At 47.9% G+C, this 25,658-nt stretch overlaps 1 protein-coding gene across 4 annotated transcripts; it reads left to right on the top strand.

The window, feature by feature from the left end:
• Positions 1–42: 42 nt before the first annotated feature.
• ca5a (carbonic anhydrase Va) lies at positions 43–25,603 on the top strand. Of its 4 annotated transcripts, none has more exons than XM_010884023.4 (7): positions 43–128; positions 5,168–5,365; positions 5,599–5,717; positions 7,795–7,890; positions 19,454–19,516; positions 20,027–20,185; positions 20,494–25,603. In XM_010884023.4, exons 2-7 carry the CDS (start codon positions 5,176–5,178, stop codon positions 20,662–20,664), a joined length of 798 nt encoding a protein of 265 aa, XP_010882325.1. In that variant the 5' UTR covers positions 43–128; positions 5,168–5,175; the 3' UTR covers positions 20,665–25,603. The 4 variants fall into 4 exon arrangements, with proteins under 4 accessions (XP_010882325.1, XP_010882322.1, XP_010882324.1 ...); XM_010884020.3 differs by lacking the exon at positions 43–128 and adding an exon at positions 303–851; XM_010884022.3 differs by lacking the exon at positions 43–128 and adding an exon at positions 718–820.
• The last annotated feature ends 55 nt before the right edge of the window (positions 25,604–25,658 follow it).

Raw genomic sequence — 25,658 nt, forward strand, 5'->3', positions numbered from 1 at the left:
TGACATGATATTATTATGGAGCTGTAGCTGATCGTATTCTCAATCAGATACTAGTAATCTTTTTAGCGTAAAATTTGTAGGATATCACTTAAAACCATCTCGTCATCCAATGATTTACCGGAAATAAGGTAAATTCGAATCCTTAACATTAGCATGTATTGAATGTTGACTTGCTGATGCCTATGTGCAATGCTACTGTGTGTGATATTTGTCGATATAGTAGGGGGTTGTGTGCTCTAAAGCCATGCATCTGAAGCACTGACGTATCACTCCACTTAACCTTTATCGCCTCCATTGAAACGCCTCCCGGAGGTTAAAGCTGATTGGTTGGTGCGTCTTGTAACCGATTGTAACAACATGCCCGAAAGAACATTTACAATTTAATGTTCGTTATTGCGATGGTGGGAAAACTGGCTAAAATCGGTGGGCGTGTTGTTCGAGTACGAGCATGCATCAACAAAACAAGTAAAAAGCTATAAAACGGTTGGAATTTACTGTTATAATCGTGGGACCAAGCTATCAAGCGGTAGGGGGAGACCAGCGAGCAATGAGGGACGTTTAAACAGTTTTTTTTTGTTGTAATAATCAAGCAAAACACCAAGGCGTAATGCCCTTAGAGACAAAGGGGACATTTTTCATTGCCGACTGAACTACACAAAAGGACAACCAGCAGTCGCAACCTTCCAACAGCGTTTTCGAGAAAACTGTGAACATGGTGGCTCTTTCGATAGCAACGCCACTTGCTCGGCATCTGCATAGACATTTAATCAAACAAACTAGAGGTCAACGGATGATACCTGTGAGAAGATGCAACCTAACTGTATGTTCAAGCAAATATGTTCTTTCGGCGTGTAAGTGTCGACACTATGTATCATATGACTATTAGTATACACTAGTTTGACGTACCTTTACAGACTGGCTAGTACTAAACAATATTTGCTATTTATTAGCCTAGAAAACAGTCGTGTTGAATTGAAGGGTTCAATCCCTCAAGCATCAGTAACAGGCATGATTACGTTTGTAATCCATATCAATAACTACATTACTAGAGCAAGGGTTAATGCATTGTTTTCATGGCTATACGTTGCTTCAGAAATTCATGGAAACCATGGACTGGATTTCTGCATGAGTGAGTAGTGGTCACGTGGTCATTTTGAGCAGTGCCATCTGTAGCCTTTTGGTGTTAATAGGCGATATTTGGTCAGTTCCCTGCATGCAGTCTGTCAGTTGGTGATTACCAGCATTAAGACACAACGGGGCAACATGTGAACTTTTTGCTGTACTACTAGCATAAAAACAATCAAAAATTACCACTAGGCCTATGCAGTTAATGTTATATGTTAATATTTCAAATAATGTTTCTACTCAATTAACATTCCCCATTTAATCTTACTCGCCGGACTATCAGTTTGCATTGACTTGTGGTCTCCTTAAACTTGCTTTAGACACTTGCAGTACTGCCCTTCCAGCCCTAAACCACCCTAGTACTATACCGGTCTCGTTTGGTAAGGAAGACGAGAAGACAAGTCGTGTTATTGTTTAGAGGCAGTATTCTACACAATGCCTCTTTAAAGGACTGCATTAGGATTGGAAACATTTGTTTACATTGCTAATGCAAGTGAAAAGAATGATTAAATACTAAGTAAACGCTACAAGGCATTTTGAGTATATTGTAATTTATATGGTATAGTAGAATGCAAGTTATGAGTGAGCATGGCAAGGATCAACAAAAGATGAATAATTGTGAACTTCACAATGTTAATGTTCCGCTGGTTTTCTCTTTTTGGTGGCAATGGGTCACACACACTCATCAGTTCTGTTATTGCAATCTTTTTTAGTGTTTTAAATGAGTTGCTTATTATCTCAATGTGTTCCCAATCCTGTGTGCATCCTCTAATTGCCAGGTTAGGTTGTTCAGGTTGTGCCAGCCAGGGTTATGGTAGACACAGCATTATAAACCGGTTTCTTTGAATCACTGATGATGATTGGCAGTCTGTGATGCATCATGCCATAATAATAACCTTGTGCGTTATTGCTTAATATATTTGGACAGTAATATAACATATGGGCTTGTTGTTATACTGACAAGGCTTGTCTGGCTGCCATTCCCAAATATATATATATTTTTGGATAGGCTTGGTTATAAGAGTTTTGGGAACGCAGACCTTCTTATAATGTAGATACTGGTACAGAAAATAATCATTGTTTTTTGGTAAATGTAGAGGACACCACCAAAGAGTCTTTAGCTGACAACAGGTTTTGCTTCACTTTGATTTAGCTCATCTATGCCCACCCGCAAATTCAATGCAAAAAAAATACATTGTCATGTATTTCAGTAACTCGGACCTCAGCCCCTTTCGACTTAGTTTTTTTTGGCATATAACAATTTTAAATGTTAAGCAATGGGTTTAATTACAGTTTTGGGTATAGGGGAGGGACACTTGTTTGTTTTTCAAGTGGTCAGGTTAGGTCACGTGAAAGTATTCAAGCTGAATGGAAGCCCATCCATTTTCTTTTCATAGGCGCAAAACTTCATCCAGGTATTCCTGATTATCAATAACTGCACTCCCTTTCAGAGGTGAAGCTCGGTTTCCACCTCAGTGTATGGTCAGTGTATGTAGTGTTTGTCTTCTCTCGATAGCCAGGTCTGCCTGTGCCAGCCTCTTTCGATAACAAGGCCATGTTCACTGAGTCTTTATAGCAAGGCTGTCGAAATAATCAATATTTTAATTCCAATTCAGTACAAATTTAAAAGAACGGTTGTGATGTACATTTTTCATACTTTCTGTAGTATCAATTGTACCGAAGCATAGTTGTATATGTCACATAGAACAGAAGCATAGTTGCATAAGACAGAAACTGTCACCATCATCATCGCAAGTGCATCTTCACCAATTTGCTTTGTTGACAAAGAATGTGTGGGGTGTGGAAATATTTTGCCCAAGGAAAACCACTATACACCCAGAAGGTCCTTAGAAAAAAGAAAGCATACAGTTATGATTTTTACATCAAGCCCATAGGCACAACATTATACTGCAGGGGGACTAATCCCAAAATGTGTTATACACCGCCTCCATTGAGAATAATGAAGAATAAAATGATTATGGGGGCCTTTCTACAAACATCACTAGTTGTTTGCAGAACTAGCTACTTATGCTACGGTGTGTTCAGTGTTGTTCCAGTCAGTGTTGTTCCAGTCACGGATGAAATTCTACACGGTTCACTGAATATCTCTTCAAGGGAGAAAATCCATTTTACTCCACACAGAAAAATGCATAATAGGCCCTCCCTAGCCCTTCCTTTGGGAAATCGGACAAAAAAAAGTTTTTACTACTTCACAGCTATATGTAAAAACAAGTACAAGTGATGTGTTACAGTAAATAAAAGTGGTCAGATCAAGAGAATGCTGAAATTAAAAACAGGATTAATCTAATAACGTTGAGGAGTTTCATAAAACAATTCCTTTAGTAAATGGATGGATGACACTGTCCCCAGTGACCATTTCTGTATATCCAGAACCTAAAGCCTTATACAGTATTAAAACAAAGTGGTGGTCACTTACAATTATCTCTGCTGCATATGCAACTAGCCATTAAAATAGGCAAAGCATTCACTAAATTAAACTGGTGTACAAACTATTACAAAATATCCTCACCCCAGATACAGTCCATGAAAGGCAGGTCATGGCTCACATCTACAGCCTCATTTCAGAAACTCTGGACCACTTCAATTTATATAGCACCATAAGATCCACAGAAGACGTGGGCTACTTTTGATTGGACAAGGGGAATACCTGTGTGATAATGCTGTTTAACTACACCTCGCCGTTCAACATCGTAGTCCCTTCCTGTACTCCTTGTTCACTCATGACTGGATCTTGTGGTGGCATGCATACCGTCACCACGTTTGATGACACCACAGCGGTAGGCCTGATAACTGATGACGGACAGGCAGACTATTGAGGAGGTCAGGCTTATTTGTTTGCGCTTTCGGTCAGCCGACTTTAATCAGTGCTCGGATAAATTACATCATGGTTGACTGAAAACTCAAATTGAAGACTGCTTTGATGTGTGCCAAGATCCTTCTCTTGTAAAAGTACATACTAAAATGTTTGCAGCGCCATTGTTCACAGCTCCATGGGGACATGTTTAGAATGGCAGGATATTCACTAAAATACAAACATTCAGCTTCTTGGAGAGATGGTTAGAATTTCTTGAAATTCCTAAATTCTCTGGGTGGACGGGCCGGCATCGCGTATGGCCACCACCCTTGCAAGCCCCTGACCACACCCACCACCTAAGCACCTTTGTGATCCTGATCGCCACTTGGTTTGACCGCTGCACTGCATTCAGTTGCAGGGGAGAGAGAGCAGAAAACAAATCTAGATGCCATATATTAGCAAGAAATGTAAATGAATATAAAAATGGCATAACTGAAGTACGTTAGGCCACACAGACATTACTTTTAAAATAAATTGTCTGGGATGCATTTTCCTGAAAGTAGCGAAAAGGATAATTTGGCCATTAATAAAATAAGTTTTGTAGAGTCAGCCCTGTCGGTAAAGCAATCAGTCATATTGATGGAAGTAAATTGCGTAATTTGTTGTTATTGTTTTACAGCACAGTGGTAAAAGATATTAGTCCTAGCAGATTGCTCATAACTGCAGATGATGTCTAAGAAACATTCCATTCAGGGATCAACTGGTCCCTTTCCTGCTGTGGAGTAAACCTGGGGGGCTGCCAAAACATTCCACAAGTCACTTTCTGTTGCCTACCCACATTTTACTTATTCTGTCATTTCCTTTAAATAAGAGAAGGAAGCGTTTCTTTTTTTCCACCTTCTCTTTCCACATTTCCTTTACAGAATCTAGAGAGGGGTCTTTCTGATTTCAACGTTTTCGGTATAGCATTTCTATCTCATTTTAGTTTTGACAGTTTGACTGTTATACTCAATAAAAATGCAGGAAGCTGGAGAGTTCACTATGAAAAGTAAGTGGCACTATTCTTTGATTCGGTAGGCTATGCAATAGGACCTAAAGTGATTTACTAGACTTGCTATGCAATTTTGTCCTGGTTGAACTCTGTCGTCTCGCTATGCAATTCCTTCCTTGTTGGACACTATCGTCTAATTTAGATTGACATTCTTTTCTCTCACCCTTTGACACCAGTGCATCCGATGTGGCAGGGACCCCTCGTTGCTCCTGGGGGCAACAGGCAATCTCCTATTGATATTAGGGTGCGCAAGAGTGTCTTTGATCCACATCTCATGCCACTGATCCCGGAGTACGACCCCAGGACGTGTTCACAAGTATGGAACAATGGGTACTCATTCCTGGTTGAGTACAACGACACCACCGACAAATCCAGTAAGGACCTTCTGTTCTGCCACGTGTCTTCTGATTTAAAACAGCCGTGCCTGCCACGTGGACTGTCACTGATTCCTTTTAAAAGTAGCCCTGCCTTTCTCAACGTCTCTTTGAAATGAATTGTTTGTTCAGATTTTCAGTCGAGTGTTACATCCCCACTGAATGTAGTTACTTAGTGCCTTCCGTTGACTTTATCGTTGTAGTCGATTTCCTCTTCCCTGTCATCCACTCAGCTCTTAAAGGAGGTCCTCTGGAGGATGTCTTCCGGCTGTGTCAGTTCCATTTCCATTGGGGGGAGAGCAATGCGTGGGGCTCCGAGCACACAGTGGACCGCCGCCTCTTCCCGGCTGAGGTAGCTCCCGCATCCTCTTCCTTTACTGAGTGTTTGTATTTGAATGTCTGCTAGGTGTAATCGCTCTGTGATAGATGAGGAATTAGCCATGGCTTTCTGTGGCATGGAAGAGTAGAAGGGCCTGCTTATTAGTAATCAGGTCATAGTGCCAAAGTCTTCACCTATCCATGACAACATTGTCATGCTAGTACTGTGACAGAGGAATGTGCTGTTGGGAACTTTACTACATACAGAATGCTTGTGTGTAATCCAATCTGTTCTGTTGTCATGACCAAACTTATTACTCAATTTTTTTTATATTGTTCCTCTCACATAAACTACACAATGAGGGTGGACTGCTGTCTGTCTGGGTAAGGGGTTCCATGCCATTTTACACCTTGTTATTTCTTTCACATTTTGCATTTCAATGTGGATGTAATTGTGGACAATGTGGACAAAATCCATCATTTTACCACCGCAAATTCATATTTCTTAATGCATATTTTCTTGTCATTCTAGTCATCTAAATTGGTTCCCAACACCGGTCCTCCAGTACCTCAATATCACACATTTGTGTTATAGCCTTAGATAAACATACCCAATTCAACTCACTGATTGGTTCATAAGTAGTTGACAGACTGAATCAGGTGGGTTTGACTGGGAGAATGATATTAATGTCAGTTCGCCGCTCCTCAAAGTGGAGACCCAACATGCCCTGAAGGGCCTGGTTGTGGTCTAAACATTATCCTAAAGCCTATACTGGTCTGAGAGGTTTTGTCTTGAAACTAGCCTTACTGGATTCTTAGGGCCTTTTCTGAGATGCTTTGTGGATACAGGCACTGATCAACATTCAGCACTTCCCAGGTGAAGAGAACCCAGAACCCCTAGCAGGAGCACATCTCAGTCTGTGTAAGAGAGACAATGACACTCTAGAAGGAAGTGTAAACCACGGTTAGGGTCACTTCCATTACAGTTTAGGAAGACACTCAAATTCCACATTTCTAAATCCAATTATCCTCCATACTGAATCGATTGGTATTGACTCCACCAGTCTTGTGTATGTCTGGTTAGTGTTGTGGTTTTTCTGTCACATCTGAAACTTTAACCAGAAACCGGCTATGTTAGGCCCATACCAGAATATGTGTTTTAATTAGTGTTTCTTTGCAGCAAAACCTACAAAGTTGATATGATTGTATGGCTTATGACTTTTTTTTGCTCGCCAGAATTCTGTAAAACCTGTAAATCGAGTGTTTTATGTGGCAGTTCTTAAACCACGTGTCATGAAATCAGAACATCAAATAACCTGCTGTATATAGTGATGTTGTCAACATAGGATCCTCAATTGAAACAAGGACTTTTGTTATTTATACAAAAATAGTTTTGTCAGCTTAAGGTCCTTATGTCCCACCCCTTTCACTAGGCTTCTGTGTTTCTGATGCGTTCCAACATTCACTTGGTTTTAAAATTTGATTAGAGCAAACATTCCCTTACAACTATCATATGTCATACATGACATAACTTAATTTTTACAATATCCTTCATAAAGATAATACCACATTTTTTCCCAGTATATTTCAGTTGAAATATTGAGTATTTTGTAATATCTTCTGTTACTTTTAGAAGATTAAATAAAAATTGCAACTATCCTTTTTTGTCTGTTTATATAAAAGGTTGATACTTTGAAGGTTGCATTATCAAAGTCAGATGAAAGGCTTCCATCTGGATAAAGGCAAAACTTCCATTTATGAAAAGGATGAGCAGTTCTTAATCTCTTAGAGAACCAGTTTTTGTATGGTTTAAGGCTTATGCATATGCATGGTTATTTTTTTGTCAGCAAATATGTGATATGGTTACTTATTATTATCTGGATGTATTCCATAGATGTTATCCATGTCCTCAGTGAGATTGTGCAGGAAGCAAGTGGCAGACTTAAGAGAAGAACTTGAGTCATCAGCCCACATACAATGTTTTGGTATTTAAGGCCAGATTTCTTTTTAAATCTATGATGTTTATTTTAATAGCTAACATTTTGTTGGCAACCACATGGTTGTTGGGAGAGTGGACAGCCGTTCATATCTTCTGCTGTTCATATCTGCAGCTCCACATGGTGCACTGGAACTCAAATAAGTACAAACTGTTTGAGGAGGCTGTGATGGAGGAGAATGGACTAGCTGTTATTGGAGTCTTCCTAAAGGTAACCCTGCTGTTTAATGTAGCATTCCTTCAACATGTCCTCCACCTCCATGTACATGTCCCCCACCTCCATGTACATGTCCCCCACCTCCATGTACATGTCACCCACCTCCACCGCCTTGTACATGTCCCCCACCTCCTTGTACATGTCACCCACCTCCACCGCCTTCTACATGTCCCCCACCTCCTTGTACATGTCACCCACCTCCATGTACATGTCACCCACCTCCACCGCCTTCTACATGTCCCCCACCTCCATGTACATGTCCCCCACCTCCATGTACATGTCCCCCACCTCCATGTACATGTCACCCACCTCCACCTCCTTGTACATGTCACCCACCTCCTTGTACATGTCACCCACCTCCATGTACATGTCACCCACCTCCATGTACATGTCACCCACCTCCATGTACATGTCCCCCACCTCCACCGCCTTCTACATGTCCCCCACCTCCATGTACATGTCCCCCACCTCCATGTACATGTCCCCCACCTCCACCGCCTTCTACATGTCACCCACCTCCATGTACATGTCCCCCACCTCCATGTACATGTCCCCCACCTCCATGTACATGTCCCCCACCTCCACCTCCTTGTACATGTCCCCCACCTCCATGTACATGTCACCCACCTCCATGTACATGTCACCCACCTCCATGTACATGTCACCCACCTCCATGTACATGTCCCCCACCTCCACCTCCTTGTACATGTCCCCCACCTCCATGTACATGTCACCCACCTCCATGTACATGTCACCCACCTCCATGTACATGTCCCCCACCTCCACCGCCTTCTACATGTCACCCACCTCCATGTACATGTCCCCCACCTCCACTGCCTTGTACATGTCCCCCACCTCCATGTACATGTCACCCACCTCCATGTACATGTCCCCCACCTCCATGTACATGTCACCCACCTCCACCTCCTTGTACATGTCACCCACCTCCTTGTACATGTCACCCACCTCCATGTACATGTCCCCCACCTCCATGTACATGTCCCCCACCTCCACCCGCCTTCTAACATGTCCCCCACCTCCATGTACATGTCCCCCACCTCCATGTACATGTCCCCCACCTCCACCGCCTTCTACATGTCCCCCACCTCCATGTACATGTCCCCCACCTCCATGTACATGTCCCCCACCTCCATGTACATGTCCTCCACCTCCTTGTACATGTCACCCACCTCCTTGTACATGTCACCCACCTCCATGTACATGTCCCCCACCTCCACCGCCTTCTACATGTCACCCACCTCCATGTACATGTCCCCCACCTCCATGTACATGTCCCCCACCTCCACCGCCTTGTACATGTCCCCCACCTCCATGTACATGTCACCCACCTCCATGTACATGTCACCCACCTCCATGTACATGTCCCCCACCTCCACCTCCTTGTACATGTCACCCACCTCCTTGTACATGTCACCCACCTCCATGTACATGTCCCCCACCTCCACCGCCTTCTACATGTCCCCCACCTCCATGTACATGTCCCCCACCTCCATGTACATGTCCCCCACCTCCATGTACATGTCCCCCACCTCCACCTCCTTGTACATGTCCCCCACCTCCATGTACATGTCCCCCACCTCCATGTACATGTCCCCCACCTCCATGTACATGTCCCCCACCTCCACCTCCTTGTACATGTCCCTCCACCTCCATTGTACATGTCACCCACCTCCATGTACATGTCCCCCACCTCCACCGCCTTGTACATGTCCCCCACCTCCATGTACATGTCCCCCACCTCCACCGCCTTCTACATGTCACCCACCTCATGTACATGTCCCCCACCTCCATGTACATGTCCCCCACCTCCATGTACATGGTCCCCCACCTCCATGTACATGTCCCCCACATCCACTCGCCTTGCTACATGTCCCCACCTCCATGTACATGTCCCCCACCTCCATGTACATGTCACCACCTCCATGTACATGTCCCCCACCTCCATGTACATGTCACCCACCTCCACCGCCTTCTACATGTCACCCACCTCCATGTACATGTCACCCACCTCCATGTACATGTCACCCACCTCCATGTACATGTCACCCACCTCCATGTACATGTCCCCCACCTCCATGTACATGTCCCCCACCTCCACTGCCTTGTACATGTCACCCACCTCCATGTACATGTCACCCACCTCCATGTACATGTCCCCACCTCCATGTACATGTCCCCCACCTCCATGTACATGTCCCCCACCTCCACCGCCTTCTACATGTCACCCACCTCCATGTACATGTCCCCCACCTCCATGTACATGTCCCCCACCTCCACCTCCTTGTACATGTCCCCCACCTCCATGTACATGTCCCCCACCTCCATGTACATGTCACCCACCTCCATGTACATGTCCCCCACCTCCACCTCCTTGTACATGTCCCCCACCTCCATGTACATGTCACCCACCTCCATGTACATGTCCCCCACCTCCACCGCCTTGTACATGTCCCCCACCTCCATGTACATGTCCCCCACCTCCACCGCCTTCTACATGTCCCCCACCTCCACCTCCTTGTACATGTCCCCCACCTCCATGTACATGTCACCCACCTCCATGTACATGTCCCCCACCTCCACCGCCTTGTACATGTCCCCCACCTCCATGTACATGTCCCCCACCTCCACCGCCTTCTACATGTCCCCCACCTCCATGTACATGTCCCCCACCTCCATGTACATGTCCCCCACCTCCATGTACATGTCCCTACACCTCCATGTACATGTCCCCCACCTCCATGTACATGTCACCCACCTCCACCGCCTTCTACATGTCACCCACCTCCTTGTACATGTCACCCACCTCCATGTACATGTCCCCCACCTCCATGTACATGTCCCCCACCTCCATGTACATGTCCCCCACCTCCATGTACATGTCCCCCACCGCCGTGTACATGTCCCCCCACCTCCATGTACAATTGTCACCTCACCCCACCTCCTGTACATGTCCCCCACCTCCTTGTACATGCACCCACCTCCATTACATGTCACCCACCTCCATGTACATGTCACCCACCTCCATGTACATGTCCCCCACCTCCACCGCCTTCTACATGTCCCCCACCTCCATGTACATGTCACCCACCTCCATGTACATGTCCCCCACCTCCACCGCCTTGTACATGTCCCCCACCTCCACCGCCTTCCAAGTACTGTCACCCACCTCATGTACATGTCCCCACCTCGCATGTACATGTCCCCCCATCCAGGTAGCATGTCACCCCACCATCATGTACATGTCCCCCACCTCCATGTACATGTCCCCACCTCCATGTACATGTCCCCCACCTCCATGTACATGTCCCCACCTCCATGTACATGTCCCCACCTCCACCGCCTTCTACAGTGTCACCCACCTCCATGTACATGTCCCCACCTCCACCGCCTTGTACATGTCCCCACCTCCATGTACATGTCCCCCACCTCCACGCCTTCTACATGTCCCCCACCTCCATGTACATGTCCCCCACCTCCATGTACATGTCCCCCACCTCCATGTACATGTCCCCCACCTCCATGTACATGTCCCCCACCTCCATGTACATGTCCCCCACCTCCATGTACATGGGCCCCCACCTCCATGTACTGTCCCCCACCTCCATGTACATGTCACCCACCTCCATGTACATGTCCACCCACCTCCATGTACATGTCCCCCACCTCCACCTCCTTGTAGCATGTCCCCCACCTCCATGTACAATGTCCCCCACCTCCATGTACATGTCACCCACCTCCTATGTACATGTCCCCCACCTCCACCTCCTTGTCACATGTCACCCACCTCCTTGTACATGTCACCCACCTCCATGTACATGTCCCCCACCTCCACCGCCTTCTACATGTCCCCCCACCTCCATGTACATGTCCCCCCACCTCCATGTACATGTCCCCCACCTCCATGTACATGTCCCCCACCTCCTTGTACATGTCCCCCACCTCCATGTACATGTCCCCCACCTCCATGTACATGTCACCCACCTCCATGTACATGTCCCCCACCTCCACCTCCTTGTACATGTCCCCCACCTCCATGTACATGTCACCCACCTCCATGTACATGTCCCCCACCTCCACCGCCTTGTACATGTCCCCCACCTCCATGTACATGTCCCCCACCTCCACCGCCTTCTACATGTCCCCCACCTCCACCTCCTTGTACATGTCCCCCCACCTCCATGTACATGTCACCCACCTCCATGTACATGTCCCCCACCTCCACCGCCTTGTACATGTCCCCCACCTCCATGTACATGTCCCCCACCTCCACCGCCTTCTACATGTCCCCCACCTCCATGTACATGTCCCCCACCTCCATGTACATGTCCCCCACCTCCATGTACATGTCCTCCACCTCCTTGTACATGTCACCCACCTCCTTGTACATGTCACCCACCTCCATGTACATGTCCCCCACCTCCACCTCCTTGTACATGTCCCCCACCTCCATGTACATGTCCCCCACCTCCATGTACATGTCACCCACCTCCATGTACATGTCCCCCACCTCCACCTCCTTGTACATGTCACCCACCTCCATGTACATGTCCCCCACCTCCATGTACATGTCCCCCACCTCCACCGCCTTCTACATGTCCCCCACCTCCATGTACATGTCCCCCACCTCCATGTACATGTCCACCCACCTCCATGTACATGTCCCCCACCTCCACCTCCTTGTACATGTCACCCCACCTCCATGTACATGTCACCCACCTCCATGTACATGTCACCCACCTCCATGTACATGTCCCCACCTCCATGTACATGTCCCCTTTGTACATGTCCCCCACCTCCACCTCCTTGTACATGTCACCCACCTCCATGTACATGTCCCCCCCCCCCTCCACCTGTACATGTCCCCCACCTCCATGTACATGTCCCCCACCTCCACCGCCTTCTACATGTCCCCCACCTCCACCTCCTTGTACATGTCCCCCACCTCCATGTACATGTCACCCACCTCCATGTACATGTCCCCCACCTCCATGTACATGTCCCCCACCTCCATGTACATGTCCCCCACCTCCACCGCCTTCTACATGTCCCCCACCTCCATGTACATGTCCCCCCACCTCCATGTACATGTCCCCCCACCTCCATGTACATGTCCTCCACCTCCTTGTACATGTCACCCACCTCCTTGTACATGTCACCCACCTCCATGTACATGTCCCCCACCTCCACCGCCTTCTACATGTCACCCACCTCCATGTACATGTCACCCACCTCCATGTACATGTCACCCACCTCCATGTACATGTCCCCCACCTCCATGTACATGTCCCCCACCTCCACCGCCTTGTACATGTCCCCCACCTCCATGTACATGTCCCCCCACCTCCATGTACATGTCCCCCACCTCCACCGCCTTGTACATGTCCCCACCTCCATGTACATGTCCCCCACCTCCACCGCCATTCTACATGTCCCCCACCTCCAATGTACATGTCACCCACCTCCATGTACATGTCCCCCACCTCCATGTACATGTCCCCCACCTCCACCGCCTTGTACATGTCCCCCACCTCCATGTACATGTCCCCCCACCTCCACCGCCTTCTACATGTCCCCCACCTCCACCTCCTTGTACATGTCCCCCACCTCCATGTACATGTCACCCACCTCCATGTACATGTCCCCCACCTCCACCGCCTTGTACATGTCCCCCACCTCCATGTACATGTCCCCCACCTCCACCGCCTTCTACATGTCCCCCACCTCCATGTACATGTCCCCCACCTCCATGTACATGTCCCCCACCTCCATGTACATGTCCTCCACCTCCTTGTACATGTCACCCACCTCCTTGTACATGTCACCCACCTCCATGTACATGTCCCCCACCTCCACCGCCTTCTACATGTCACCCACCTCCATGTACATGTCACCCACCTCCATGTACATGTCACCCACCTCCATGTACATGTCCCCCACCTCCATGTACATGTCCCCCCCACCTCCACCGCCTTGTACATGTCCCCCACCTCCATGTACATGTCCCCCACCTCCATGTACATGTCCCCCACCTCCACCGCCATGTACATGTCCCCCACCTCCATGTACATGTCCCCCACCTCCACCGCCTTCTACATGTCCCCCACCTCCATGTACATGTCACCCACCTCCATGTACATGTCCCCCACCTCCATGTACATGTCCCCCACCTCCACCGCCTTCTACATGTCACCCACCTCCATGTACATGTCACCCACCTCCATGTACATGTCACCCACCTCCATGTACATGTCCCCCACCTCCACCGCCTTCTACATGTCACCCACCTCCATGTACATGTCCCCCACCTCCACTGCCTTGTACATGTCCCCCACCTCCATGTACATGTCCCCCACCTCCATGTACATGTCCCCCACCTCCATGTACATGTCCCCCCACCTCCACCGCCTTCTACATGTCCCCCACCTCCATGTACATGTCCCCCACCTCCATGTACATGTCCCCCACCTCCATGTACATGTCCCCCACCTCCATGTACATGTCACCCACCTCCATGTACATGTCACCCACCTCCATGTACATGTCCCCCACCTCCACCGCCTTCTACATGTCACCCACCTCCATGTACATGTCACCCACCTCCATGTACATGTCACCCACCTCCATGTACATGTCCCCCACCTCCACCGCCTTCTACATGTCACCCACCTCCATGTACATGTCCCCCACCTCCACTGCCTTGTACATGTCCCCCACCTCCATGTACATGTCCCCCACCTCCATGTACATGTCCCCCACCTCCATGTACATGTCCCCCACCTCCACCGCCTTCTACATGTCCCCCACCTCCATGTACATGTCCCCCACCTCCATGTACATGTCACCCACCTCCATGTACATGTCACCCACCTCCTTGTACATGTCACCCACCTCCACCGCCTTCTACATGTCACCCACCTCCATGTACATGTCACCCACCTCCATGTACATGTCACCCACCTCCACCGCCTTCTACATGTCCCCCACCTCCATGTACATGTCACCCACCTCCATGTACATGTCACCCACCTCCACCGCCTTCTACATGTCACCCACCTCCATGTACATGTCCCCCACCTCCATGTACATGTCCCCCACCTCCATGTACATGTCCCCCACCTCCATGTACATGTCCCCCACCTCCACCTCCTTGTACATGTCCCCCACCTCCATGTACATGTCCCCCACCTCCATGTACATGTCCCCCACCTCCATGTACATGTCCCCCACCTCCATGTACATGTCCCCCACCTCCATGTACATGTCCCCCACCTCCATGTACATGTCCCCCACCTCCATGTACATGTCACCCACCTCCTTGTACATGTCACCCACCTCCTTGTACATGTCACCCACCTCCTTGTACATGTCCCCCACCTCCATGTACATGTCCCCCACCTCCATGTACATGTCCCCCACCTCCACCGCCTTCTACATGTCCCCCACCTCCATGTACATGTCCCCCACCTCCATGTACATGTCCCCCACCTCCATGTACATGTCCTCCACCTCCTTGTACATGTCACCCACCTCCTTGTACATGTCACCCACCTCCATGTACATGTCCCCCACCTCCACCGCCTTCTACATGTCACCCACCTCCATGTACATGTCACCCACCTCCATGTACATGTCCCCCACCTCCACCGCCTTCTACATGTCACCCACCTCCATGTACATGTCACCCACCTCCATGTACATGTCCCCCACCTCCATGTACATGTCCCCCACCTCCACCGCCTTGTACATGTCCCCCACCTCCATGTACATGTCCCCCACCTCCACCGCCTTGTACATGTCCCCCACCTCCATGTACATGTCCCCCACCTCCACCGCCTTCTACATGTCACCCACCTCCATGTACATGTCCCCCACCTCCACCGCCTTCTACATGTCACCCACCTCCATGTACATGTCCCCCACCTCCATGTACATGTCCCCCACCCCCCATGTACATGTCCCCCTACCTCCATAGTACATGTCCCCCACCTCCACCGCCTTCTACATGTCCCCCACCTCCATGACCATGTCCCCCCACCTCCATGGACATGCTCCCACCCACCTCCATGGACATGTCCCCCCACCTCCATGGACATGTCACCCACCTTCCACCGCACTTCTACATCGTCACCCACCCTCATGCCTACATGGTCCACCCACACTCGCATTGTACTATGGTCACCCCACCTCCATGTACATGTCACCCCACCACTCCACCCTCCTTACTTACCATGTCCCCCCCACCTCCATGCTACATGTCTCCCCCACCTCCATGTACATGTCCGACTCCACCTCCATGTACATGTCACCCACCTCCACCTCCTTGTACATGTCACCCACCTCCTTGTACATGTCACCCACCTCCATGTACATGTCACCCACCTCCTTGTACATGTCACCCACCTCCATGTACATGTCCCCCACCTCCATGTACATGTCCCCCACCTCCATGTACATGTCCCCCACCTCCACCTCCTTGTACATGTCCCCCACCTCCATGTACATGTCCCCCACCTCCATGTACATGTCACCCACCTCCATGTACATGTCCCCCACCTCCACCTCCTTGTACATGTCACCCACCTCCTTGTACATGTCCCCCACCTCCACCGCCTTCTACATGTCCCCCACCTCCATGTACATGTCCCCCACCTCCATGTACATGTCCCCCACCTCCATGTACATGTCCCCCACCTCCTTGTACATGTCCCCCACCTCCATGTACATGTCCCCCACCTCCACCGCCTTCTACATGTCCCCCACCTCCATGTACATGTCCCCCACCTCCATGTACATGTCCCCCACCTCCATGTACATGTCCCCCACCTCCATGTACATGTCACCCACCTCCTTGTACATGTCACCCACCTCCACCGCCTTCTACATGTCACCCACCTCCATGTACATGTCACCCACCTCCATGTACATGTCACCCACCTCCACCGCCTTCTACATGTCCCCCACCTCCATGTACATGTCCCCCACCTCCATGTACATGTCACCCACCTCCATGTACATGTCCCCCACCTCCACCTCCTTGTACATGTCACCCACCTCCTTGTACATGTCACCCACCTCCATGTACATGTCCCCCACCTCCACCGCCTTCTACATGTCCCCCACCTCCATGGACATGTCCCCCACCTCCATGGACATGTCCCCCACCTCCATGGACATGTCCCCCACCTCCTTGTACATGTCACCCACCTCCACCGCCTTCTACATGTCACCCACCTCCATGTACATGTCCCCCACCTCCATGTACATGTCCCCCACCTCCATGTACATGTCCCCCACCTCCATGTACATGTCCCCCACCTCCATGTACATGTCCCCCACCTCCACCTCCTTGTACATGTCACCCACCTCCACCGCCTTGTACATGTCCCCCACCTCCATGTACATGTCCCCCACCTCCATGTACATGTCCCCCACCTCCACCTCCTTGTACATGTCCCCCACCTCCATGTACATGTCCCCCACCTCCATGTACATGTCACCCACCTCCATGTACATGTCCCCCACCTCCACCTCCTTGTACATGTCACCCACCTCCTTGTACATGTCACCCACCTCCATGTACATGTCCCCCACCTCCACCTCCTTCTACATGTCCCCCACCTCCATGTACATGTCCCCCACCTCCATGTACATGTCCCCCACCTCCATGTACATGTCCCCCACCTCCACCTCCTTGTACATGTCCCCCACCTCCATGTACATGTCCCCCACCTCCACCTCCTTGTACATGTCCCCCACCTCCATGTACATGTCCCCCACCTCCATGTACATGTCCCCCACCTCCACCGCCTTGTACATGTCCCCCACCTCCATGTACATGTCCCCCACCTCCACTGCCTTGTACATGTCCCCCACCTCCATGTACATGTCCCCCACCTCCATGTACATGTCCCCCACCTCCATGTACATGTCCCCCACCTCCATGTACATGTCCCCCACCTCCACCGCCTTCTACATGTCACCCACCTCCATGTACATGTCCCCCACCTCCACTGCCTTGTACATGTCCCCCACCTCCATGTACATGTCCCCCACCTCCATGTACATGTCCCCCACCTCCACCGCCTTCTACATGTCCCCCACCTCCATGTACATGTCCCCCACCTCCATGTACATGTCCCCCACCTCCATGTACATGTCCCCCACCTCCATGTACATGTCACCCACCTCCATGTACATGTCCCCCACCTCCATGTACATGTCACCCACCTCCATGTACATGTCACCCACCTCCACCGCCTTCTACATGTCCCCCACCTCCATGTACATGTCACCCACCTCCATGTACATGTCACCCACCTCCATGTACATGTCACCCACCTCCATGTACATGTCACCCACCTCCACCGCCTTCTACATGTCACCCACCTCCATGTACATGTCACCCACCTCCATGTACATGTCCCCCACCTCCACCTCCTTGTACATGTCACCCACCTCCTTGTACATGTCACCCACCTCCTTGTACATGTCCCCCACCTCCATGTACATGTCACCCACCTCCATGTACATGTCCCCCACCTCCACCTCCTTGTACATGTCACCCACCTCCTTGTACATGTCACCCACCTCCATGTACATGTCCCCCACCTCCACCGCCTTCTACATGTCACCCACCTCCATGTACATGTCCCCCACCTCCATGTACATGTCACCCACCTCCACCGCCTTCTACATGTCCCCCCACCTCCATGTACATGTCCCCCACCTCCATGTACATGTCCCCCACCTCCACCTCCTTGTACATGTCACCCACCTCCTTGTACATGTCACCCACCTCCTTGTACATGTCACCCACCTCCATGTACATGTCCCCCACCTCCATGTACATGTCACCCACCTCCATGTACATGTCCCCCACCTCCACCTCCTTGTACATGTCACCCACCTCCTTGTACATGTCACCCACCTCCATGTACATGTCCCCCACCTCCACCGCCTTCTACATGTCACCCACCTCCATGTACATGTCCCCCACCTCCATGTACATGTCACCCACCTCCACCGCCTTCTACATGTCCCCCACCTCCATGTACATGTCCCCCACCTCCACTGCCTTGTACATGTCCCCCACCTCCATGTACATGTCACCCACCTCCATGTACATGTCCCCCACCTCCATGTACATGTCCCCCACCTCCACCGCCTTCTACATGTCCCCCACCTCCATGTACATGTCCCCCACCTCCATGTACATGTCCCCCACCTCCATGTACATGTCCCCCACCTCCATGTACATGTCCCCCACCTCCATGTACATGTCCCCCACCTCCATGTACATGTCCCCCACCTCCATGTACATGTCCCCCACCTCCATGTACATGTCCCCCACCTCCATGTACATGTCCCCCACCTCCATGTACATGTCCCCCACCTCCATGTACATGTCCCCCACCTCCATGTACATGCACCATTTCTAGATTTACTGGAATGTAAAGAACACAATGTAGTAAATGTAAATACACAACACATTTATTTTAGTTGGACTAAGGGCTCAGACATTTTATTTTCCCCTCAGATTGGGAAGAGGCATGAGGGACTCCAGAAACTAGTGGATGTCCTACCTGCTGTAAGACACAAGGTGAGTGCCTTTAACCATTCATTCACCACCAACATATTTGTGACTTTTTTATCCTGGTGTTCAGAGAGCATGTTTCAGGCAGGTGTTGTCTCAACTTCTGAGAATGCAGACAATGCTTTGAAACAAGTCAATGTGCTGTCCTGTTTAAAACTCGACCAGTGTTTTCCCAAACTTCTTCTCAGGCCTCCCCAGACATTTCATATTTTTGTTTTAAACCTAAGTTGGTACAATTGATTCAAATTAGTAAGGGCTGAAACAAAACAAAAAAATGTCTGGGGGTCCCGAGAAGTGGTTTGAGAAACACTGGTCTACACAATACTCAGATAGAGCCTAGATGTGAGGAGGACAACTGACAGCTAATGGTGTGAGATTTGAAAGGCCCTCCAGCTGACTAGAGAGCAACTACATTCCCTCAGTATCATTAACTTTATTGTGGATATGCTAATAAAGATAACTTGAGACACATTTTGTATCATAAAAGCATTTCGTCTTTCCCTTCTCGCTTCCCAGGATAGTGTTGTTGAGTTCACAAGGTTTGACCCAGCCTGCCTACTGCCTGCCAACATTGATGATTACTGGACATATGCAGGGTCATTGACTACGCCTCCTCTGACTGAAGCAGTGACCTGGATTATAATGAAGCAGCCCATCGAAGTCAGCCATGAACAGGTGTGTGTGTGTGTGTGTGTGTGAAAGACTGCATCGAGCACTGGTATTTTTGTGTGTGTGAGAGAGACTGCATGAGCACTGGTATTTTTGTGTGTGATGTGATGTAATTTGTTTTTGGGTTAGAAACATGGATTTCTAGGTTAGATCTCAGGTCCCCACAAGGGGGCACTCAGCATGTGTGAGACAGCTAGTATGTCCATGTGTGCAGGGAGGGGTCCTAGATGGAATTACCGGAGGAATGCAGCTTGGTGTTTTCCCTCAGTCTCCTGCCAGGCCTGGATAACACATTGTTCCTGTCTCCTCTTCAGCTGGCTGTGTTCCGGAGCCTTCTCTTCACCTCAGCAGAGGAGGAGGTACAGAAGAGTATGGTCAACAACTTCCGCGTGCAGCAGCCACTGAAGGGCCGCACTGTACGTTCCTCGTTCACCCCCTTCCTGAAGGAGGAGCATCATGGGAAGGCTCCCCACACAGGCCACTGACCATCACACACAGACTCACACTGGAGCCTTCACGCCAGGATCATGCAATACCCTGGGAAAGTCTTACATATCAGTCATATTGCTGGCATCTTCTTTTCAAACAATGTATGTATGCAGAAAGCACTTTAAAATTCCACCAAGTGACAATTTTACCATCTAAAGCAGGGGTCTGAGTTGTAACTGCTAGTGTGATCCCAGGAAAATACAGTGTGGTCCACAATATACATAAAACAACCAAAATAAGTCATGTATTTATTGGTTAAAAGAACCATTCAGTAAATTAAAGTAAGTATTCTGTTATCTTATACCCAAATGTACTTCTATTTGTAGTATGAAGCATAACTTGCATCTGTCAGACCCAGAAATATTGAGAAAAATATTTAGGTTAATAAAATTAGGAAAATGGCAGATAAACTGGGCAACCAGGATTTTTCTTGCATGAAGGCAACTCCCTTTCCATAGTGGTGGGGTGTGGCCACACTTTCAGAGCCCATGTGTGGACATAAAGAGCTTTTTATATTTTACAGTAGAAATCTGGAAGCACTGGACAGTTACTTTAATTTGGTTGGGGCAAATAGGGAATGTATCTGGTTAATTTGTAACATTGTTTATTGGGGTTGCTGCAAAAACGGGTCCCCCGACAGAAAAGGTTTTAATACCACTAATCTAAAGACATTATTATTGAACATCCTTGGTACCAGGGATCTGTCTCACTCCCTGTTGTCACAGTGAAATCCTGCATCATCACATGGCCGGTGTCCTGCAGTTAACTCTGCTAATAGGTTTATGGAACCCCTGCATCTTTGTTGAATCAGGTTAGGGTGGCTTTTTTTAATGGATGCTCTGAATGTGTAAAACATGTAGACCTTTTTTTATTCTCTCCTTTTGAACATCTTGACATGCTTTCAAAAACCAGTGAGAGATGCTGCAGAAATATTTTGGTATTTTGATTACATAAAGCTTAGTTATCACCATCTAATGGTCAAGAGCAGTACTGCTACATAAATGTTTGTCCTTCCTCAACCAAGTATTTAACATGAAGGGATACCCACTAGACATGAGTAAACCTAACCCATATGGATTTAGTTTGAAGGATTAAGCCCTGGATTCTTTCACTGCACAGCTGAAGAGATTGTGTTTGTGTTTAGGCAAAGCTAAGGCTCTAAACTGCACAAATTACTGTTACTGATTGCTTTTTAAAAGCCTATTAGTTTATATTGGGCATTTGTGATAGGTTTTATTTCAAAGTCGGAATGTACATGTGTACATGTAACTAAGAGGTAACATAATATGTAGAACATACAGCTGAATAATGCCTTAAGTACAGGCAAACCAGGGCATGTTATGCTATGTGATAAGCACAACTATTTTGTTAAATTGTAAAACAAGCTTTGGCATTTTCATGCATGTCTAGGTAAATTTTTCTTTTGTAATCAAATGTTTCTGTTTTACTAAACAGGAATGGACTATAGTGCCTTCTTCAGAATGTTTTGCACAAAACTGAGACCCAGCCCACGTCTGTTGTGTTGTGGCTTGCTGGTCTAATGTTTCGTCAGAGCGCTCTTCCTCTATCAGAATTTGAACTGGCAGTTATAGGTGGTTTTTCCATCTCTTTTGATGGAGTCGCTGCTGAGGTGCACCTCAGGACACAGTAACAGGGAGTGTTTTATTCCTCGTGGTAACCGAGTACTCTAGAACCTGGTGATAGCAGGGACCACCTGGGTCCATTGAACCCTGTAGTCAGCCAAGCCCCTCTAAAGTGGCCCCTTGTCAATTTCTTTGACTAAAAACTACACATCTGTGATGTAATTCCTGCAGGCCTAAAATCGATCATCTCCATTGTTTAAGTGAAAGACGGACATTGAATGGCATCCCTAGCAGCTGGGTCTCTTGAGCCTGCTCTGTGGATGCCCCATAGAAAGTGGTGAGGTTTCTTTGCTTTCTTTTTAGATGTGCTTCATGAGGCATGTTAGTTGGCGCACCTTTAGGGCCATAAAAAATAAATAAAGGAACCTCCACTTCTTTTCCCCATTTTGGACTTTGGTTTCCTTTAAAAATTTTACTAATCTTTTAATCTGAGAAAATTAATGTATATGTTCTGGACATGAACGCCTTGTCGACTCTGCCTGAGAGAGCATTGGAAATCACCTAAAGATAAAATCGTTGCAGCAGCGGCGTCTGCCACAAATGTCAGACACTAGTTGTTTTCCAACAGAATGGGTGAACATATTCATTTCAGTCATTTAGCAGATGCTTCTCATCCAGTGTGACTTTCAGTAGTGACTAAATACATTTTGATACTTTTTTTTGTATTAGCTGCTTCCATGGGAAATAAACCCACACATCTTGGTGTTGCTCCATTAACATGGCAGTGTCAACATCGGTGCTATTGCTTTGAAACATTTTGCTTTACAAATAAAATTAGCGTTTCTATACCAACAGCCTGACAAACTAAACAGTTTACAAAGAGACTCTTTGTAAAGAGTTCCTGTTTCAGTCGAGTCTCCAGGCAGGTTGTCGAGGGGTTCAATGTGCATTCGACATATCATGACTAACGACGCTCAACACGACAGACGTCCGTGCATCTAGTCTGGACAGTATGGCTGCTATTCCAGCGTGTCCGTCATTAAGCTGTCATCCGGTGTCTCGGTTCATTGGTGAAGGTCAGATATGGGTGTGTCATGTGCCACTTCTTTACTCCCAGATATATTAATAACGTCAAGGTCCCCAGTGGACCCAACCTAAATACAAGGTGGTTAGTTGAGCCGTGGGGCCGACTATATGAATCCACTTCAAACCAAAAGTGAACAAGGTTTAATAAATTACGTTTAATAAGCACTGCCGTCCCTATGTTGACCCAACTACAGTGAGTGATGGAGCATTTTTATAGCAATTGTAATATGTCTTTTGCTGGCTATCTTCCATCGGCCTTCTTCGCATGACAGTTATACCGGGTGTGCGTTGCTTTCCCGGCAGAAAGTGAAGGAATAGACTATTTGAAGTGTCTGCTAAAAAGAGGGATTCATTGGTTTGTTCTGTTAATAAGATGAAAGGGAGGGCCCATAGACAAAGCTGTTGTTTGTTCTATGAATCATTAAATGAGTGGACGGTTGTCTTAGTGATCACTCCGTAACAATGCCCCCGTACAAACTGTCCCTTGCAAGGCCTCTCTCTTGAGAGTCGCCAAGCCCTTTTCTCACTTGGTGAAATGCAGAGAATCCGCTTGACACTAACCTGTTGTGAAAACTGAAAAGCACTGTCCAAACAGAGGAGAGTGGAACTCCTGCCCTCCTCTCCCTCCTAACACTTTAGCCCATCTCACAGAGTTTACTGTTAAACTGAAGGTGACACTGACACACCAGGTTTGGAGTACAGAAAGGATTTAAATCCCTTTATGAAATGGTCATACATTTTTTTGGTTTGGGATGGTAGGGTAAAGATTACTGGTAGGGACTTTTCTGCCTTCATTCATTTTGATCTGTTATGTTCTGCCTTTTAAATATTTCAAATAGTACGCCAGTGTGAAGTTTCCTTACATTTAACTATGTTTATTGTAAAATGTATAAATACTAAATAGTAACAGATTACACAGTACTGTTACAGACTACTGTACAGACTGTACCTAAAGTAATGATAATATTGTCTAATCAATGTCTTCTATTATGAACTGTTGTATTTTAATGTACCTGCCATCACTGCCTGTTTTTAACTTGTAAGAGTTAGTACGCACAATGATCTCGATCAATGCACATATTTTTACGTAAATGTGATTGAATACTTCCCCTTGCTTTGACTGCTACATAGCAGGTGTTTCCCTGAGACTAGAGATGTTCTCTTGTACATGTTGTATTTGTTTTGTCAATGGGCGGACACATTCCTGCCTTGAGGGGCTGTGGTTCCGGAGCAGAGTTGGGGCCCCTTTCCCAACAGGCCTTTTGTTAAACCAGGTGTCTGATTGGGCCAGTCCAGCAATACCAGGAATAGGTGCTACTGTCATGTCTCACAGGCCTGAAAAACACTGGGGTTGAAGTTACCACTTCTGTCAGAAACTGTTAATATAGATAATTCAATGAATATAATAAATAGATTGATTAACTATGCCTATGTTGAAGTCATTTGATATTCAGGTGGTTAAAGACTCCTATGAAATGGGATGCTCTCCGGGGCAAAGTCAGGTAGTAGAAAATAAGGGTGATTGCATGTGTTTCGGTTCTGTGAGTTGGTGTTGATATGTTATGTGGGAGTGTTTATGTGATTCCAGCCGGACCAGGGTGGGAAAAGGAGGGTGTAATTGGAAATACAGTAGGGAAGATGGTATGTCCCTGCAACAGGATACTTGTTGGCAGTTAGCATTGGGCTTACGCTACAGGAAATGAGTTCAGGATGTCTGTAAGGCATTAAAGAAAGCAATGTGGCACACTATGTAACACTTAACATCATACTTTTAAACACTCATCAAAAGCCCTTATGCACTGTCAACCACAGGTTGAGCAACACAGAGCTGTTAGAACCCAGTAAGATTGAAAATAGTAACAAAGTCTTAGTGGTCTTAGGTTTTTAGAAAGGCTTTTATTGTCCCTCAGAGAAAGTCATGGTTGTGCTACGCTCCATTATGTTCTAAGAGTTTAAGCCTAGCCAGGCAGTAAGGACCTTGCCCGGTACTTACAACAGCACAGCAGGCTTAGACGACATCTTTGAAGACACAACAGAGAATGGGACCAGGGTGTGGGTGTCTAGAAATGTTTGGAAACCTGGTTTAAATGTTTGTCTCAACCTGATTCAAACAAACCCTCATACATGTTTGTTATGGTTGGCCACGGGAGATAAGCCGGGTTAGAATTGTCTCCCGAAAGGCCACAGGTTTCCTATTATTGTGTGTAAAAGTTTGAGGCCCTGCTCTTTAAACTATGTGAAAACAAATGGGAAATTAAAAGAACATGCAATGAAAGAGTGAATGTTTCTGTGTCCATGAATAATCTCCATTCAAAACATGG

The sequence above is a fragment of the Esox lucius genome, chromosome 19 (genome assembly GCF_011004845.1).
Source record: "Esox lucius isolate fEsoLuc1 chromosome 19, fEsoLuc1.pri, whole genome shotgun sequence".
Lineage (NCBI taxonomy): Eukaryota > Metazoa > Chordata > Actinopteri > Esociformes > Esocidae > Esox > Esox lucius.

What these genes read in the sequence shown, in the direction of transcription:
- ca5a (XM_010884020.3), top strand. Translation starts at nt 713, where the DNA reads ATGGTGGCTCTTTCGATAGCAACGCCACTTGCTCGGCATCTGCATAGA. An exon ending in CGACACCACCGACAAATCCA is followed by an intron (nt 5,366 to 5,598) that starts GTAAGGACCTTC and finishes TCATCCACTCAG; the next exon opens with CTCTTAAAGGAGGTCCTCTG. An exon ending in TCGAAGTCAGCCATGAACAG is followed by an intron (nt 20,186 to 20,493) that starts GTGTGTGTGTGT and finishes TCTCCTCTTCAG; the next exon opens with CTGGCTGTGTTCCGGAGCCT.